Source organism: Coffea eugenioides, chromosome 10 (genome assembly GCF_003713205.1).
Source record: "Coffea eugenioides isolate CCC68of chromosome 10, Ceug_1.0, whole genome shotgun sequence".
NCBI lineage: Eukaryota > Viridiplantae > Streptophyta > Magnoliopsida > Gentianales > Rubiaceae > Coffea > Coffea eugenioides.
In genome coordinates, this window is record NC_040044.1 from 3,819,684 (window position 1) to 3,836,306 (window position 16,623).

At 36.8% G+C, this 16,623-nt stretch overlaps 2 protein-coding genes across 5 annotated transcripts; both read left to right on the forward strand.

Moving 5' to 3' along the window:
- The first annotated feature begins 1,113 nt into the window (after nt 1-1,113).
- Nucleotides 1,114-10,035, forward strand: LOC113750198. Of its 3 annotated transcripts, none has more exons than XM_027294172.1 (10): nt 1,114-1,792; nt 2,606-3,763; nt 3,898-5,028; nt 5,345-5,386; nt 6,985-7,061; nt 7,896-7,980; nt 8,073-8,156; nt 8,293-8,394; nt 8,497-8,595; nt 9,373-10,035. In XM_027294172.1, exons 1-10 carry the CDS (start codon nt 1,304-1,306, stop codon nt 9,484-9,486), a joined length of 3,381 nt encoding a protein of 1,126 aa, XP_027149973.1. In that variant the 5' UTR covers nt 1,114-1,303; the 3' UTR covers nt 9,487-10,035. The 3 variants fall into 3 exon arrangements, 2 of the variants coding, with proteins under 2 accessions (XP_027149973.1, XP_027149974.1); XM_027294173.1 differs by having other exon boundaries at nt 1,720-1,792; nt 2,649-3,763; XR_003464642.1 differs by lacking the exons at nt 8,073-8,156; nt 8,293-8,394; nt 8,497-8,595; nt 9,373-10,035 and having other exon boundaries at nt 1,218-1,792; nt 3,898-4,972; nt 7,896-7,906.
- Nucleotides 10,036-11,943: 1,908 nt separating this feature from the next.
- LOC113749469 (probable inactive heme oxygenase 2, chloroplastic) lies at nt 11,944-15,241 on the forward strand. 2 transcript variants are annotated; one of them, XM_027293220.1, is made up of 5 exons: nt 11,944-12,653; nt 13,183-13,406; nt 14,425-14,532; nt 14,619-14,695; nt 14,832-15,241. In XM_027293220.1, the coding sequence occupies exons 1-5, from the start codon at nt 12,017-12,019 to the stop codon at nt 14,833-14,835; spliced, it is 1,050 nt and encodes a 349-aa protein (XP_027149021.1). In that variant the 5' UTR covers nt 11,944-12,016; the 3' UTR covers nt 14,836-15,241. The 2 variants fall into 2 exon arrangements, with proteins under 2 accessions (XP_027149021.1, XP_027149020.1); XM_027293219.1 differs by having other exon boundaries at nt 14,619-15,240.
- Nucleotides 15,242-16,623: the final 1,382 nt, after the last annotated feature.

Sequence of the window (16,623 nt, forward strand, 5' to 3'; positions counted from 1 at the left end):
ATTGGGCTCGAACTTGTGCAGCGCGCATCAGATTAACGGACCATCGTTTCAAACCTCTTAAATACTTTCTATGTTATTAAAAATAGCCTTTTCAATTTCTGCCATTCAGAGAGAGAGAGAGAAGAGAGTAATGACCCCTTGATCAAATTGTAGTTTATGATTTGTGGTAGAGGTAAACTTTTTCTGCACTGTCAATTTATACACAAACAAATGTAGATGTATGTTACGTAATTCAATTTTAAAATTGAAATTCTCTTTTCACGTAGGTAGCATATATATATATATATAAATATATATATATTTGTGTGTGTGTGCACGTGCGCACATACTAACATAAAATTTTTTTTTATACTATCAGTGCATAAAAGTTTAATTCTAAATTAAATGATATAAATAGTTTTAGAGAATCGTCTTGGGTCTAGAGAAAATTGAGGGATTAGTAGTGGAGAATGGATTGAGACTTAAAGCAATGACATCACGAGATTGACTTCGGGACATAATTTTTAATTAATGATAAAATTTGATAAATATTAATAATATTTTATTTTTATAATGACATTACCTCTATTCTTTTTTATCATATAATTTGTTATATCTTTTACTTTAGTTTTTTATCATATGGTAATTTTTTCCGAAGAAACAAAAGAAAAAAAATTTGGACAAAAGTAAAAATTAGGAGGATGAAAAAACGTAGAGTCATAACCGTCAATATGATTGGACAGTGCTGCTCACTCCCTTTCGGAACGCGTGCCCTTCTCTTGACAGTTTATATCATGGTTTCGTATTCGCATCTTCCCTCAAAAATTCCCTCCTCCCATCTTCCCCCTCTCTTTCCTACCACCGGCGAACGCCTTCTCCCTTTCTTCTTCCTTGTAAAACACTACCGTCCTCACTTTTCTGATTACCTTCCTTGGCCGATCATCAAATCTCCGAACTGCATTCTCCTTTGCCAAAACTGCTTAATTTAAAAAAAAAAAGAAAAAAGCTGAATTTTTGTTCTGTTTTTTCTTCGTCTTAAACAAGCTACTTTACCATAGTAATGCTTCGGCTTTGTTGTCGAACTACGCGCCGGTGCCTACGCCTTCCCTACCGGCGGACCTTCACCACCACCACCACCACCTCCTCTTCTGTAAGTCGCAGTTCTAATAGTAATATTCCACAAAATTCCACAAATTCGATAATCCAGAATCCCGAACATGTCCCTGCTCCTTCGCCACCGCCGATTCTCCATCCGCTTCCTGAATCAAAACCTAATCTTAGGCGAGTCTCCATAATATCTATCTCCGCTACGATAGTCTCCGCAATGCTAGCCTCCTATTTGTTGATTAATAACAACGACGCCGAATCCAGTGCGGCTAAAACTGCCAGAAGAGAAATTGAGAACGCGATCGAGAAATCAAACGAGTCGTTTAGGAAAATTATGCACCGGATGAAACAAACTGGAGTGGCAGCGTCGGTTTTGTGGCAGTCGCTAAGGTCGGTGATGTCGTCGGCGAACCATGAGGTGAGGTTGGGGTTTGAATGGAGAGTGGCGGCGTTGTTGGCGGATATTGCGGCAGCCAGTGAGAGTCGGAGAGCGGCGATTGTGGGAGCTGGTGGTGGTGCAGTGGTGGATTGGCTTTTGGAGACTGTGGCTGTGGGTTCCGCGGATAATTTGGGGACTCAAGCTGAGTCTGCTAGGGCTTTGGCGTATTTGATGGCTGATCCTAATGTATGTGAGGCGGTTTTAGCTAGGCCTCATGCTGTTCCTTATTTACTTCGTTTCATTTTTTCTGCTCAGCCTCGGAAAAGTGTAAGTATTTTGCTTCTGATGCTTTTTTATTGCTACTATTTGATTTGATGAATTAATGCCACTTTAAAATGTTTCCTGTTTATTTGAATCACAATTGTTGGTTTCTTAGTGTATTCATTAAAATGTAGCATTACTTCCACAGTGGAAACTACTGAATTGTTTTAGTTTAAGAGGCAAAATCATAATAGACTCATTGTTGTTTTGTAATCGTGGATTGGTTTCAGTAATTTTCCAGTCTTTTGCCATGTCACCTGGTTTTTCTCTGTGGATGCATAACTAAGTCTTTTATTGGGCGATCAAGTTGTAGAAGCATATTATGTACAGTGACCATATTTAGTTGAAGGATAATTGTTGGTTTTGACATGTAAGAATTTGATAAGGAAAGGGAAAATAGAGGAACTATTTTGGGTGTGTGTTACCATGAGATCCTTGTTGTCCTCAAGGATTACAGCTGATCTTGCTTTTCAGCAATCTTATTGTCATTTTTGGTGCTGAATGTTTGCTCCAGGGTTATGTATAATTAAGTTGCGAACTGATAGTAAATACAAAAATGTGTGACATATTGACAATGGCAGTCTTCTTTTCTCCACATCATTGAGATAGATGTCTTACACTTTGGTTTCCTCATAAAGAACATATTCTTTTGGAGGTGGTGGCTTGGGGGTTCTTAGGGAGTTAGTTGAGATCTGAAATTTGTCATTCTGATTAAATATAGATGTTCTTTTTGTTCTTGGATTCTAAAATTTCTTTCTCCCACCATTTTTCACTGGTTGCTACTTTGGAAGATTGATATGTTGAATTTCTGTGGAGCAGCAAAAGAGACGTAGTTCATTCGATGTTTCTGATTCTTTGAAAGGTAGGAGCATGCTTGTTGCCGCAATTATGGATGTTGTGACTTCCAACTGTGAAAGTGCAGACAAAATAATGTTTAAGCCCTCACTGCCTAAGAATGCTATAATGAGAGATATTGCAGCAGCTATTGAAGTTATTGAAGAAGGTGGCATCCATTGGGATGAGCCACCTGAGGACAAGGATGATAAAGGTGGGAAAGGAATGAAAGGTATTGGAATTAAAATTCTTGAAGGTACAACAGTTTTAGGCCTTTCTAGAACTAATGGGCGTGTTGAGATGGAGGATTCTGATGCGGATCACATGAAGACAGTTCAAAGTTTGCCTCAAAGTTTTTCTTTTAACAAGGCAAATGAACGCTTTCCTGTGCAAGATAGGGTATCTTCTGTAGTTGTCCCTGGACTTTGGGATGATTTGCATTCTGAACATGTTGCTGTCCCATTTGCTGCTTGGGCCTTAGCAAACTGGGCAATGGCATCTGAAGTTAATAGATCTCATATTCAAGAATTAGATAGAGATGGGCAAGCAGTCATGACTGCTTTGGTGGCACCTGAGAGATCTGTTAAATGGCATGGTAGTTTGGTTGCTCGATTTCTTTTAAAGGATCAAAATCTGCCATTAAATGAATCTGTTTCTGATTGGACTTCCAGCCTTCTTTCAACTGCTTTTCAAGCAAGTAAAGTCCAAGATGTATCTTTGGTCGAGGTAGCTTTGTCAGCATTTTTGGTTGCTATTGAGAGAAGCCCTGATGCTAGGGAAGTTGTCATGGATAAGGGTCTTCAATTGATGAGAGAAACTGCCAAACAGACACCAAAGCATAAGTCTGTACAAGGATCACTTGCAAAGGCTTTGGAACTACTTTGCTGTGAAGGACTGCATATGTCTCTTGAAGAAAGTCAAAAGTGGTCTGGCATACTACTGCCTTGGGTTTTCAGCAAGCCTTGCTCTGATACAGTAAGAGCTTCTGCAATAAATATCCTTGCACATGTTCTTGAAGACTATGGACCATCTTCTTTGCCCATTTCTCAAGGATGGTTAACGATTATGCTGACTGATGTTCTTAGTACCAAGAAGTCAGCCCTAATGACAGGAAACAACCAGCCTGGAACTGACAAAGTGAAGGTACGCGCATTACTGTTCCAAGCTAACTTTACTTGGTTTATGATTTAGCTAGATTTAGAAGTCTACAGTTCTAAGATAGGTTGCAGTTAAAAAAAAATTTGAAATTTGTTTCACGATCCTTTTTATGTTTGCAGACACAAATTGATCAATCCAACATAGTTTCTGCTTCGCAAATAGCAAATCAGTTGGCCATTGCTGTTGTTAATTTAGCAGGAACACAACTTGGGACATCCACTGATAGTGAAGATATGTTTCCTTTGGTGGATATGCTTTCGCTTGAACCTTTTGTTGGACCTTTGAAGAATCTGAAGAAAGATAAAAATTTCAAGGTTAATGCTGCAGATTCTGCTTTGGCTACGTTAAAAGGAATAAAAGCATTGACAGAAGTCTGTGCTGAAGATTCCTCCTGTCAATCCAAAATAACTGACTTTGGGGTTATGTGCTTGCTGAGGCGCCTTTTGCTTGAAGATGATTATGAGCAACTAGCTGCTATTGAAGCCTATGATGCATCTAGAGCCTTGGAGGCGCAAGATCATGTCTCTTCATCCTCTGGACAATCCTCTGCTGCCAATACTAATGATTCTTCTAGTTTACGAGTTCCACCTACAGCTCATATTCGAAGACATGCAGCTCGGCTGCTTACTGTTCTTTCGGTCCTTCCAAAGGTCCAGAAAATAATTGTGGCTGATGAAACTTGGTGTAAATGGCTTGAGGAATGTTCGAAGGGAAAGATCCCTGGGTGTAATGACCTTAAAATTCAGAGTTATGCTAAGGCCACTCTGTTAAATGTGCTTTGCAATTACCAAAGCAATTCTGTAAATGGTGATATGACTGATAAAAAAAATGAACCTTGCCCTCATTATGCTGAGATGATTTTTTTGATCAATCCGGAACGACCGCACTGGAAGTGTCTGGACAAAGTGATGCCTAACATTGAGGATGGATCATCATCAGCAAATGATGACTCTACTGAATGTGTAGGTGGACCTTCATCTGGAGCTTCCAGTGATGATGATTCTTCTACTTCCACATCGACATCTGAAAACTGCTCTGGTTTGGACATTGCTCCATTGGATGTTGTCTTTGTCCACGGTTTACGTGGGGGACCCTTTAAAAGTTGGCGGCTTTCCGAGGACAAATCATCAACTAAGTCTGGCCTTGTTGAGAAGATTGATGAAGAGGCTGGGAAACAGGGAACATTTTGGCCAGGTGAATGGCTTCCTGCTGATTTTCCTGATGCTCGTGTCTTTAGTCTTCAATACAAGGTCTGTTTTAATTTTTCTTTTTATGAAACAACTTCGCATACTTTTCACACCATACTAATAATTTTTGTGAAAAGACCACATGTTATACTTTAAATGATGGGACTCTATTACTTGCCAATCTGTTAGCTGGTGGTTGTGTGCTCATATGGTTGAAATTAACGTTTATTGGACGATGTGGTTGCTGCACACCATGTTATTTATTGTATAGTTGAAAAAATGGAGCTTTTTTACTTGCCAATGTATTAGCTTGTCGGTGTGTGCTTATGTAGTTGAACCATCATTTGTTATCTGACCTTTGACCATTTGGTTAACGCAGACAAATCTTACGCAGTGGTCTGGGGCAAGCTTACCTCTTTTGGTATGTACCGTTTTGGCACATGTTTCTAGTTCTGCAATAATAGTTAGAGTACTTGTTGGTTATGTAACTTGAATGCCTGTATAGTTAAATGGTATCTTTCTGGGGCTTGTCCCTCCTTCCAACATCTGATAGGCTAACATTAATGGCCAGTTTAACTGGGCCCCTTAGCTAACAATGCCGCAAAAGTTGTTTCTTGCTTAATCTCATTTGCAATGTAGCTTTCACTTGTCTTGGGAACATATGTCTTATAGTAGTTCTTAATAGATATAAAAGCAAAATAGATGAATGGAGAACATATATGTTGGAGATTATTATTTTGTTTGTACACTTAATCTTTTCTGTACTTCCTTACCTTTAGGTCTTAGAAGGTTGTTTCTGCATCTTCATCCACGTAAAGGCCTGTTTGGAACCTGAGTTTTTTGGGAGTTTGTCTAAAACTTTACTGTAGTGCACTGTAGAAGTTTTTGAAAAAATTTTGTAGAAATTTTTGTAAAGTGAAAAATTTTTTTGTAGAAGTTTTTATAAGGTAAAAAACTTTTTTTCCTTTTCTTTTTTTTTTCTTTCTTTCCTTTTTCTTTTCTTTTCTCCCTTCTTCTTCTTCTTCTTTCTCCCTCCCCCTTCCCTCCCCCGTTACCTCTGCCTTTCCAGTTCCCAGCAGCCATGGCCCGTAGATTTTTTTTTCTTTTCTTTCTTTTTCTCTCTCTTTTTCTTTTTCTTTCTTTCTTTCCTTTTTCTTTTCTTTCCTCTCTTCTTCTTCTTCTTCCTTCCTTCCTTCCCCCTCCCTCTTCCCTCGCAGTACCACACGAACCAGCAGCCAGCCTAACCAATTTTTTTTTCTTTTTCTCTTCCCCTCTTCTCCCTCTCTGCTCCCCTCTCCCCCTCTACTCCCCTTCACCATCCCCCCTCCCTCCCGAAGCAGAGAACCAGCAGCCATGGCAGAATACAAATTTTTTTTTTTTTTTTGCTTTTTCTCTCCCCCTCTCCTCCATCTCCCTCTCCCTCTCCCATTCTCCTCCCCTCCCCTTCCCCCTCCCCTTTTGCCCAATCCGATTGTTCGACCAGATCGCATCTGCGATCTGGTACCATGCGACCAGAGAGGAAGCGGGAGGGTGGCCAGGGGGGGGAGGGGAGGGGAGAGGGAGAGGGAGAAGGAAAAAAAAAAAAGGTAGGCCGGCGCCGGAAACAGTGGCAGAGGTGGTGGTGACCGGCGGGGGAAGGATGGCCGGTGATATAGATGTGGTGGATAGGAGTGGGGAAGAAAGAAGAAGAAAAGAGGAAGTTTTTTGTGCATTAGAATTTTGAAGTGTGTAGATTAAAAAATTTGATAAGTTTTTTTGGGTTCCTGTAGCTAAAGTTGTTAAAAAACTAGTAGCTAAAAAACTTGGCCTAAAAACTCAGTTCCAAACAGGCCCATAGTGGTGTCTGATATCAGGTTTAACTTCTCATCTCTTTTCTTGCTTGAGAAGTAGTGCATTTCTCTGTCGTCCTCTGTCTGCTTTCTAAGTAGGCCCTGCATGAAACTGATAGCTATAAATGACTTGCCACATGACAATCTATGCAGTCTCCTAAATGTTTACTCATATGGAATGACTGTGCAGGAAGTTAGTTCAATGCTGCTAGAGAAGCTTATTGCTGCAGGAATTGGAGATCGACCGGTTGTATTTGTGACTCATAGGTCTGTTTGGCTAGACACTAACTTTCTTCTTTTTCTTTTATCATTTTTTTGATATTTCTGATTAGAGATTTATTTGGTGGTACACATCTGATAATTCTTTTCAAGTGATTTTACAAAAAAAAAAAAAAAAAACTACAGAAATGTCAATATTACAATGACATGTCATCATAGTAATAAGATTCAGGCCCAAATATTTGAAATCTAAGGCCTTACTAGGTTCTTTAGCGCATTTAATTTGCTTAATGCTCTGTTACAGAGTTCGTTGTTGATTATAAAGCCTTGGCATTTGTAAAAGTTTTTGTTAGTCTTTTACTTGTTTTTTGAATTCTTGGTTAAGAAATTGTGTACATTTATTAGAATAAGGAGGCAAAAATTGCAGAACTTCAAGCATGTTGAGTTTAGGTGGGTAAATCTATACCTCACATATATAGAAATCAACCATAAATTTGCATCCTTGATCTGAACAATTTTTCCCTTGAATTTCTTTAATTGACTCCTGAAAGTTGTTTTGCATGTTAAACTACATTGATAGTTAATGTGCATAAAGTGATGACTGGCAGAGCTCCCATAATGATTAGTAGAGCTTTTATGAATAATATTGAGTATCAATATGAATAAAATAAAAAAGAGTATCAACATGAATAAAGAGATGTTCAATTAACAATTTAACTTTGGAATATACCTATGTGGAGATGGTCGACTTTTTTGCACCCTTTTCTACTTCCAATATCACCTCTTGAGGCAAGTCCATAAGAGAGCACCAAGTAGTTCTTGTGGACTTTGTTTCTGGCACTTACCATATGTTGATGCCTTTATTCCAATGGCATTTTGCAGCTTGGGTGGCCTTGTTGTCAAGCAAATGTTGTATCAAGCAGAAGCAGAAAAGAGGGACAACTTTGTTAAGAACACCATTGGACTTGTATGTTCTATCCTTCAAATGAAAGTCTACTTGTGTCCTGTAATTTTTCCTTCCATGATGTCTCTGATTATATTCATTTTGTTTGAGCTCAGGTTTTCTATAGTTGTCCACATTTTGGCAGCAAACTTGCAGACATGCCTTGGCGTATGGGTCTTGTGTTTCGGCCTGCACCAACTGTTAGTACCTGTTTGACATTTGTGTTTCTTGCATTTAATATCATACATTTTCTCCCTTTTTTAGTGTTTCCTGTTTTCAATATGATAAGATATCTGGCATTTAGATATAAAAGCTGCTTGTAACTTCCATGGCCAGATCGGAGAGTTAAGAAGTGGATCTCCAAGACTAGTCGAGCTTAATAATTTCATTGGTGACCTTCATGAGAAAGGCATGCTTGAAGTCCTTAGCTTTTCTGAGGTAATGTCTCTATATTGGACATTTTCTCTCCAACACTTCTGAATTTTTGCATACTTTGACAGCTCAGGTTGTAACTTTGATTGGTTAATGATTGGCTTACAGACCAAAGTTACCCCGATCGTTGAAGGGTACGGAGGTTGGGCTTTCCGAATGGAAATTGTACCTATTGAATCAGCTTATCCTGGATTTGGTCACCTTGTTGTAAGTAAAAGCTACTTGGCTACTGCATTTTGATAAAATGATACTACTTGTGGACTGGCGGACCTTATGTTTTTTAATTTTTTTGTCATACTGTTTTAATTTTCTAGTGATAAAAGGTATAAAATCTGATCTCAGCCTTTTTGTTAACTTTGCCGACTTTCAATGTTTAGTTGCTTCATAGGAATATGTAAAGGATATTTGAAGCCTATCATCCACCAGGTGATTGCTAACCGGTTAAAATTTTAATTAGTCAAATTGCATTTGTAAGTCATCCAAACATGATATTTTCTCTGTTCTGTTCTAACATTATTGCACAAACCTATTGTCCAACAACAGTTGCTGGATTCTTGGATGGTGAACTTTTGATTTTAGTACATACAACATAGAATTTCTTTGTTGAATACAGATGCAAGAATTTTGCTTATGAGCTTATGAATTTAAAAAGTTTTCTTTTGGCAATTAACATTGCGTTAGAGTTCCTGACATGTCACGTTTCATATGTTGATGCACGGGATATAGGAATTGTGGGTTGGTTTAGAATTTGCTTGGGCATGACCACAAATTTCATAGTATTCTTTGGTTTCGAATATTACTGTAGTGGAAGCTGCAACACACTGTTTTAAATGGGTGGTATTTATTTGGTTTTGTAGCCTGTTACTCTGTTTATTTTTTTAGTTTTGGGGTTTTGCATTGAGAGTGTAAGAAATATTGGCTTAAACCTGCATCACCATGTTAATGTTACCTCATCCTTTCTTTGCTTTTTCAACTTGAATGCAGGTTTTAGACTCCACAGACCATATAAATTCTTGCAAGCCACTCTCCCGCACGGATCCTTCCTACAAAGAAACCTTAGACTTCTTGCATAAGATGAGGGCTCGTCTACATAAATAGATAGAGTGCGTGTATACTTAGAATTAGGCATAATTTTTTGCAGTGAAGACAACATTGCTCTGAACCTGTTTGAGGCTTCTGAGAGTATTACTTTACAACTAACTCCAGAGGCAGGGCTTTCAAGCCGGCAAATTTTCAGATAGACCATTACAAGGCTGGAATTCTCGGGTTGGCAATGAGACCTACTTCAGGAGTCTCTACACCACACTCTACAACTCCTTGGAGACAATTTTCAAGCTTAATCTGCTTTACCAGGAGTTCGAATCGAGTTGCATAGAAGAGTAGCTTTAGTTGTACAGTAATTATCTCCAATGTTGTTTCGTGATTTCACCTGCACAATCCTGAGTTTACTAACTGTATCATCGATGTAGACCTACACTAGCGGTTAGATAAGACATTCCCTTGCACTGGCGGATCTCCCATATTTTAGGCATAGAGAGTCCCTTTGTGGGCCGATGATTCATTGGTTTACTTGTAGAGTATTCTGATATTCTGTACTTTTCTCAACGTAACAAATAAGAAGCCCTTCTTTCATCTAATTCTAACTTATATCCATTGTATTTTTCTTAGATTTGGGTTTAAATTTTCAAATTCAAACCCCAGTTAGATCTTGACCTATGAAAGAATTAGGGGTTTGGATAGGGTTTAATTTTGTTAATCTCATATCCTATCTCATCCAAACCTATATTTATATGTGAGAAAAAAATAATGGATGTTTAAATACACTGAAATTTTAATGTTAAATATTTGAGATTTAGACTGTCAAAAGGGTTGCTAGGAAGCTCTTTAATTTCAGGTCATGATTTTTTGCGCGCAACATTTTTTGAATATTGATTGTATTATTTTGAAAATGGTAATTCGATTTTCTTTCTATGATTGTTGAATTTTATATATTTTTTAATGTAATTTTTAAAAGGGTTAATCACATTTTATCCCCTTAAAGAATACCCCATTTCTCAGTTTACCCCCTAACCTTTAATTTTGCTCACTTAACCCCCTTTAGGACAAAATTGCCCTTGTATTATTTTGACTTTTCATTTTCCTTGTTTTCCTTTCTTTTATTTCTTTTTCTCTTTCTTCTTTATTTAATTCTTCCTCTTTCCCACAAAAATCTTCACCTTAATGATTGAAATTAAAAAAAAGAATTGCAGAGATCTATCTTCTCCTTAAATGATTAAAAAAAATATTCAAATCACTTTTCTAAAATATAATTTTTTAGTCTTTCAATTCTTTTAATTTTCGGTTTTCCTCTTTCCTTTCTAGTTTTTCATTTTATTCTCAAGAAAATATCTTAAGATGAAATTGTGACCTGATTAATAATCATCAATTGAAATTTGTGACACGTGGCATCATACAAAAAAATCAAAATTAGTTTTTGATGTCTTTTAAACCTTCACCCAAAAATATGCAATTACAAACTCAAAACAAAAATTTTTTGTTGAAATGGAATTTCTATTGGGAAGCATGAAAGAGAGAAGAAAGAGAAAAAAAATAAAAGAAAGGAAAAGAATTTCATCTTATGATATTTTCTTGAAAATAAAATGAGAAACTAGAAAGGAAAGGGAAAAATCCAAAATTAAAAGAATTGAAAGGCTAAAAAAATTGTATTTTAGGAAAGTGATTTGAATATTTTTTTAATCATTTAAGGAGAAGATAGATCTCTGCAATTTCTCTTTTTTAATTTCAATCGTTAAGGTGAAAATTTTTGTGGGAAAGATGAAGAATTAAATAAAAAAGAAAGAGAAAAAGAAATAAAAGAAAAGAAAACAAGGTAAATGAAAAGTCAAAATAATGCAAGGGCAATTTTGTCCTAAAGGGGTTAAGTGAGCAAAATTAAAGGTTAGGGGGTAAACTGAAAAATGGAGTATTCTTTAAGGGGATAAAATGTGATTAATCCTTTTTAAAATTATTGTGATTGCCCATTGGATACCAAACCTATTAGTTCGGATTCAAATTTTCTTTTCAAAACACATGAGGTTTTGATTTAATGTAATTTTTAAAATTATTACGGATATTCATTGGATACCAAACTTATTAGAGTTAGGGTCTAAATTTTCTTTTGAAAACACGAGGTTTTGATTCCAAGTCTGTGCATTAATAATTTTGAGTAGATTTAGGTTAGGGTAAAGTAATTGATTCAAATTCAAACTCTATCCATTTATATTCCAAAATTCATATTTCAGCAAATGCTTGCATCAAATAAATCCAATCCAAATCCAAATTCCACCGACTTGCATCCCTATATGCAGATTTGAGGAAATGCCTTCAATGACTTTCATCTAATGCACTTTGCTTATATTTATGAGAAAAAAATAGTTATAATCTCAAAAAAGAATTCGACAATTTGATCCTATTGGGACTTCAAAGATAACGAGATAAACGGATAAAGGACAAGAATAAAAATAAACCAAAACCTGAAGACTAAATCGAAATTCCATGAAAATTGGGTACTCGCAATAAAATTAAGGCCGAGCATTTTACAGCTCCTCCTAGACTAGCGTCAAGAAGCGTTCCCTGCAAAGGAACAGCCATGAATGCAGCAACAATGGCCTACTTCAACCTATCAATTTTGCCGCTCCAAGATAATTCAAGACTCCTATTTGTGAACAAATTCTCAAATTTTCCAACTGCAGAGAAAAGAAATTCGACAAATAGTAACAAAACCAAGCGGCCCACTAATTTTTACTGTTCACACTCCAATACGATTGCTGTAGTATCACCGTCGGAAACTGAAGAAGATGGAAGTGATGATAATGAAGAAGGTGGGCAGATGTCGTCGCCGGCTATGATGGGAAGCGCGCCTCCGGTTAGGCGGAGGAGGAGGAGGTACAGGAAACTATGCCCTGGCGAGAATAAAGGGATAACTGAAGAAATGAGGTTCGTTGCAATGAAGTTAAGAAATAGCGGTAAACCCAAAAAGATTAAAAAGGGAAGAGGAAATGCTGAGAGCATTAAAGAAGTGGAAACTGGGAATTCTGCTGATTCTGGGGAAGACCAAAAGGATGTCTCAATTTCAGAGGAAAAAGTGGAAAAGGATGATGATGGTAGCAATGCAAATGAAGATATATGGCAGCCTAGTCTGGAAGGTTTTTTGAAGTACCTTGTGGATAGCAAGCTTGTTTTTAGTACTATTGAGCGGATTGTTGACGAGTCCAGTGATGTTTCTTGTAAGTTATCCTTGTTTTCTTTTGGCTGCTGTTCTGCTTCTTCTATTTTGATCTTTGAGGTTTTCTTTTTTCCCTTTCAGCTGTTAAGTAGTATTGATGTTCATTAATGTTCTATCCTGAAAATTTTTTCTTTTTTTTTTTGGTTACTACTAATTTTCTTAATTGGCTTTTAGGTATGAATTCAATCTTTGTAGGTCCATTGGGGTAATGCAGTGGAGGGTTGATTGTAGTTGGGGTTTAAAATTTAAATGTTTTGTGCATCCGAGTGTAATGCATTGGAACTTAGTAGGTTATAAAGGTTTTGATCTTGATGTAACAGGCGACTTTTATAAATTTGAACTTGTTACAGTCCTGAATGCCTACCTGGCTTTCATATCCTTTGGTTACTGTAATCATAGAAAGGGGATAGTTTGAAGTCTATCTACTGATAAATACAATATCCAATGGCTAATTTGTTTTCTTTATTGGTTACTCTTTTGGGTTATATTTCAAAAAATTTGGCGTAATTCTCTGATGTTTTCTGGAGTAGATGTCTACTTCAGGAAAACAGGATTGGAGCGATCAGAATGTATTGCAAAAGATCTAGAATGGTTCAGCCGAAAGGGTAATGCCATCCCAGCACCCAGCAATCCAGGAGTCACTTATGTCCAATATCTGAAGGAACTTGCTGAGACGAGTCCCCCTTTGTTTCTTTCCCACTTTTACAACATATACTTCTCGCATATAGCTGGAGGGCAAGTTATAGCCAAAAAGGTGTGCTAATGCTGCTTTGTTCAGTTCAGTCAGTATTTTGTTTCCTTGGGGAATCTGCACCAGAAGTGAGATATCTGTATATGATTTTCAGTTATCTGACTCAAATGACTTTGCATTTGGCGGAATCTCTTGGTTGATGGGAGGGAATATTCAAATGAATTGGTTTTGGCATGTAATAGGGGGTATAACCTACCATACAAGATATGATTTTTCCTTTGATAAGTGAAATTGTACGCCACAAAAATAGGACAAGATGGAGCTTTTGATAGTAGAGAAAGATATTAGAAGACAGTAAGACATCTTCTTAAGATCTATGGAGTATCTTGTCCTGAGTTGAGTTCTCAGCTGAATGGAGTTCTAGTTATGTCTTGCATACCTAAGTAGTCTTTGTAGTGAAAGCCATCATATGATTAGGCATTTGGGTGAAGGAAAGATCCGGAATTGAACTATTGAAGAATGATGAACATTAATAAGAGCTTTATTGGTTTATAGTTTTGGCCAATGCAATAGTAACTGCGTACTTATGTCATGATCGGAGATATCCCTATCATCACATGGTGTGAGATAAAAATTAAGATGTGAAAGCGCGTTTATGTCTATAAGAACGGTGCATTCCGAGGTGGACAAACAAATTGGTTAGTCCAAATCAAATCGTTGCATATAAAAATGATTATTAGATTGATCTCAGTAGGTATTCGTTTGAATCTTTTGCAGTGAAGAACTCTTAGCCAATTTTGGTCGAATATCACATCCTGAAATTGGATTTGCAAGATAATTTGGTTCTTTATTTTGTAACTTATTTGCTCCCTTTTATCTTGCCTTTTGATTTAATCATGCTATTGTTATTTCCGTTTCTATTATCTTGATGAATGGCTTGATCCCTGCTTGGAGATGGTTCCACATTTGAACCAAATGGTGGTGCTTAACTTCCAAAATTGTTCATTTAATTGAGATTCTGCTTTTGAGGTTTAGCACATAGCATGCCTGTAGTTTCTTAGACATGCTTAGTTGCCGACAGGTCTCAGAGAAGTTGTTGGAAGGAAGGAAGCTGGAGTTCTATGCATGGGAAGGGGAAGAAGAAGAGTTGCTAAAAGGTGTGAGAGAGAAGCTCAACATGCTTGGAGAGGTATAGATGCCTGAGATGATTTCCTCCCTGAACTTTCTTCAATACTTTCTTGAGCCATTTGCTGATAGTTTGTTTATCTATCACAGCACTGGTCTAGAGACGAGAAAAATAGATGCCTAAGAGAAGCAACGAAGGCATTCCGGTACCTTGGTCAGATAGTAAGGTTGATAATTTTGTAAAGAAAGCAGATTTGAATCCAAGATTGTATATTGTTCTCTTGTAGTAAGCCTATGGCAGAGCCTTTCAAGTTAAAGATGAAGCTCATCACTTGATTGTGGTAATCAATTCATTTGACGTAGGTAGCTCTTTTGCTTGCGGCATCCCTTCTTCACTTCTTCCAATGCGAAGGATGTTTCACCGGAGTTGAAAACATCATCGAATGCTAATACATGGTTTAGATTCTTTGGCTGCTGCAATTGGAGCTTTTAGTAATGCAGGTTGGTGATGGATTATTCCCTTCCTTTTTCCCTTCTGACTTCTTTGGTACTTTCCCTTTGTCCATAGCGTAGAAGTTAGGCATTTACGAGTCATGATTGTGACAATATATATATATGTACATACTATAAAGTACCGACACATTGGTCTATCAATTAGTAGTAGTACTGGAAGTCTAATAGCCTAAATTCAATCCATTAATGACCTTACTCGAGAGAAGGTAAAAAACTAGTAAAATATACTCTCAATTTTTCTAGAAGGCGTTCATTGATTGAAACACACAAGCGTTTGTTAGTCACTCTTCAATGCATATAACTTGCACTAAAATTGTCATGTAAATACAGATACTCAATATTATGCATTCATTGTAACTTTACAATCTCTCTGATTTTCTTTGCAATTGTTTTTAACTGTATAATAGACCTAATTAATGTCTATATCAACCGAATAGTTATGCACATATTTATTATAGGGTTAATTACATTTACCTCTCCCGAGGTTTGGCCAAACTACAAATTGGACCCTCAGGTTTGGTAAAACCACAAAAAGGTCCCTCTGTTTCAAACGTCTACTATAACATATGCAGCCTTGCTGTCATTCTACTGACGTTGCATGTTTAAATTGTATCGCAGTCAACGGAAAATTGTGACACAACTCCTAAACTACTTATGATTATTGAACCCAAATATCTTCTTCCTTTTGTTTGTCTACCTAAAAACACGCCCCCTTAGCCAATACTTCGACAGAATTCCACCAGTTTTGCTGCAATTGCATGGCAGCCATCTATCATCAAACCTCATTAATTAGAAGAAAGACAATCCAAATCTTTGGTAAAACCCATAAAAACGAAAAAGCTTCAATTCACTGGTAAAACCCATTTGTAAAGCTACAGTATCCAAGAACTTCCAACCTTCAAAATCTACCAAAATAACACAAAATTCATGAATCTATTGATATCCAAGCCAACTACTTTTTTAATCTACCCAACGAAAAATCATCCATTGGCAGAATTGGTTCCTTTCTTCATTGACTCTCAAAACCTTACCAAAATTAATTTGATATTTGTGAAATTATTCAACTTAAGCCCCCTGTGTCTCTTTATGTTTCTAAACTGAAACACAAGAAAATCTAGAGACAACGAAGGAGATATACTGAGGAAGAAATGACTTGGATGGTATCAAATCTGGACTCAATAAAGGTGGGGTTAGTTGAGGTCTTGTTGGAGAGCAAGAGAGGGATTTGAAAATTTCAGAAGTCTAAAGAAAATGGGGTAGTTGGAATAGATTGTTTGATTTGATGATGGTAGTTATGGTAGAGAAATACAAGTAAGAGTAGAGAACAAAGAGGCAGATTGAATTTTGTTCATTGTTTTTCATCGTTTCCTTTTCCTTTTTGCTTGCGCTGGTTCATCTATTCATTTGTTTCTGTTTCTTAATCTTTCTTTCTTTATTTCTATGGGCATAAAATCTAGAAAATTTTCATCTTTGGTATCTTTATCTTTATCTCTTTCTTTCTTTCTTTCTTTTAAGTAATCCTTTCTTCTCTCTCTCTTTTTTTTTTTAACATATCAATCTAGTAGTTATACATGAAGGTTTTTTTTGTTATAAATTAGGGGCTAATTGCTTAGAATATGGATGAAAAAAAGATTAATCGGAC

Bases quoted from the DNA above. Each gene is read 5' to 3' on its own strand.
- LOC113749469 (XM_027293219.1), top strand. From the start codon at position 12,017: ATGAATGCAGCAACAATGGCCTACTTCAACCTATCAATTTTGCCGCTC. The intron at 13,407-14,424 runs GTGTGCTAATGC...AGTTGCCGACAG, and splicing joins GGCAAGTTATAGCCAAAAAG to GTCTCAGAGAAGTTGTTGGA. The intron at 14,533-14,618 runs GTATAGATGCCT...TATCTATCACAG, and splicing joins AGCTCAACATGCTTGGAGAG to CACTGGTCTAGAGACGAGAA.
- LOC113750198 (XM_027294172.1), top strand. From the start codon at position 1,304: ATGCTAGCCTCCTATTTGTTGATTAATAACAACGACGCCGAATCCAGT. The intron at 5,387-6,984 runs GTATGTACCGTT...ATGACTGTGCAG, and splicing joins GGGCAAGCTTACCTCTTTTG to GAAGTTAGTTCAATGCTGCT. The intron at 8,157-8,292 runs GTTAGTACCTGT...TTCCATGGCCAG, and splicing joins TGTTTCGGCCTGCACCAACT to ATCGGAGAGTTAAGAAGTGG.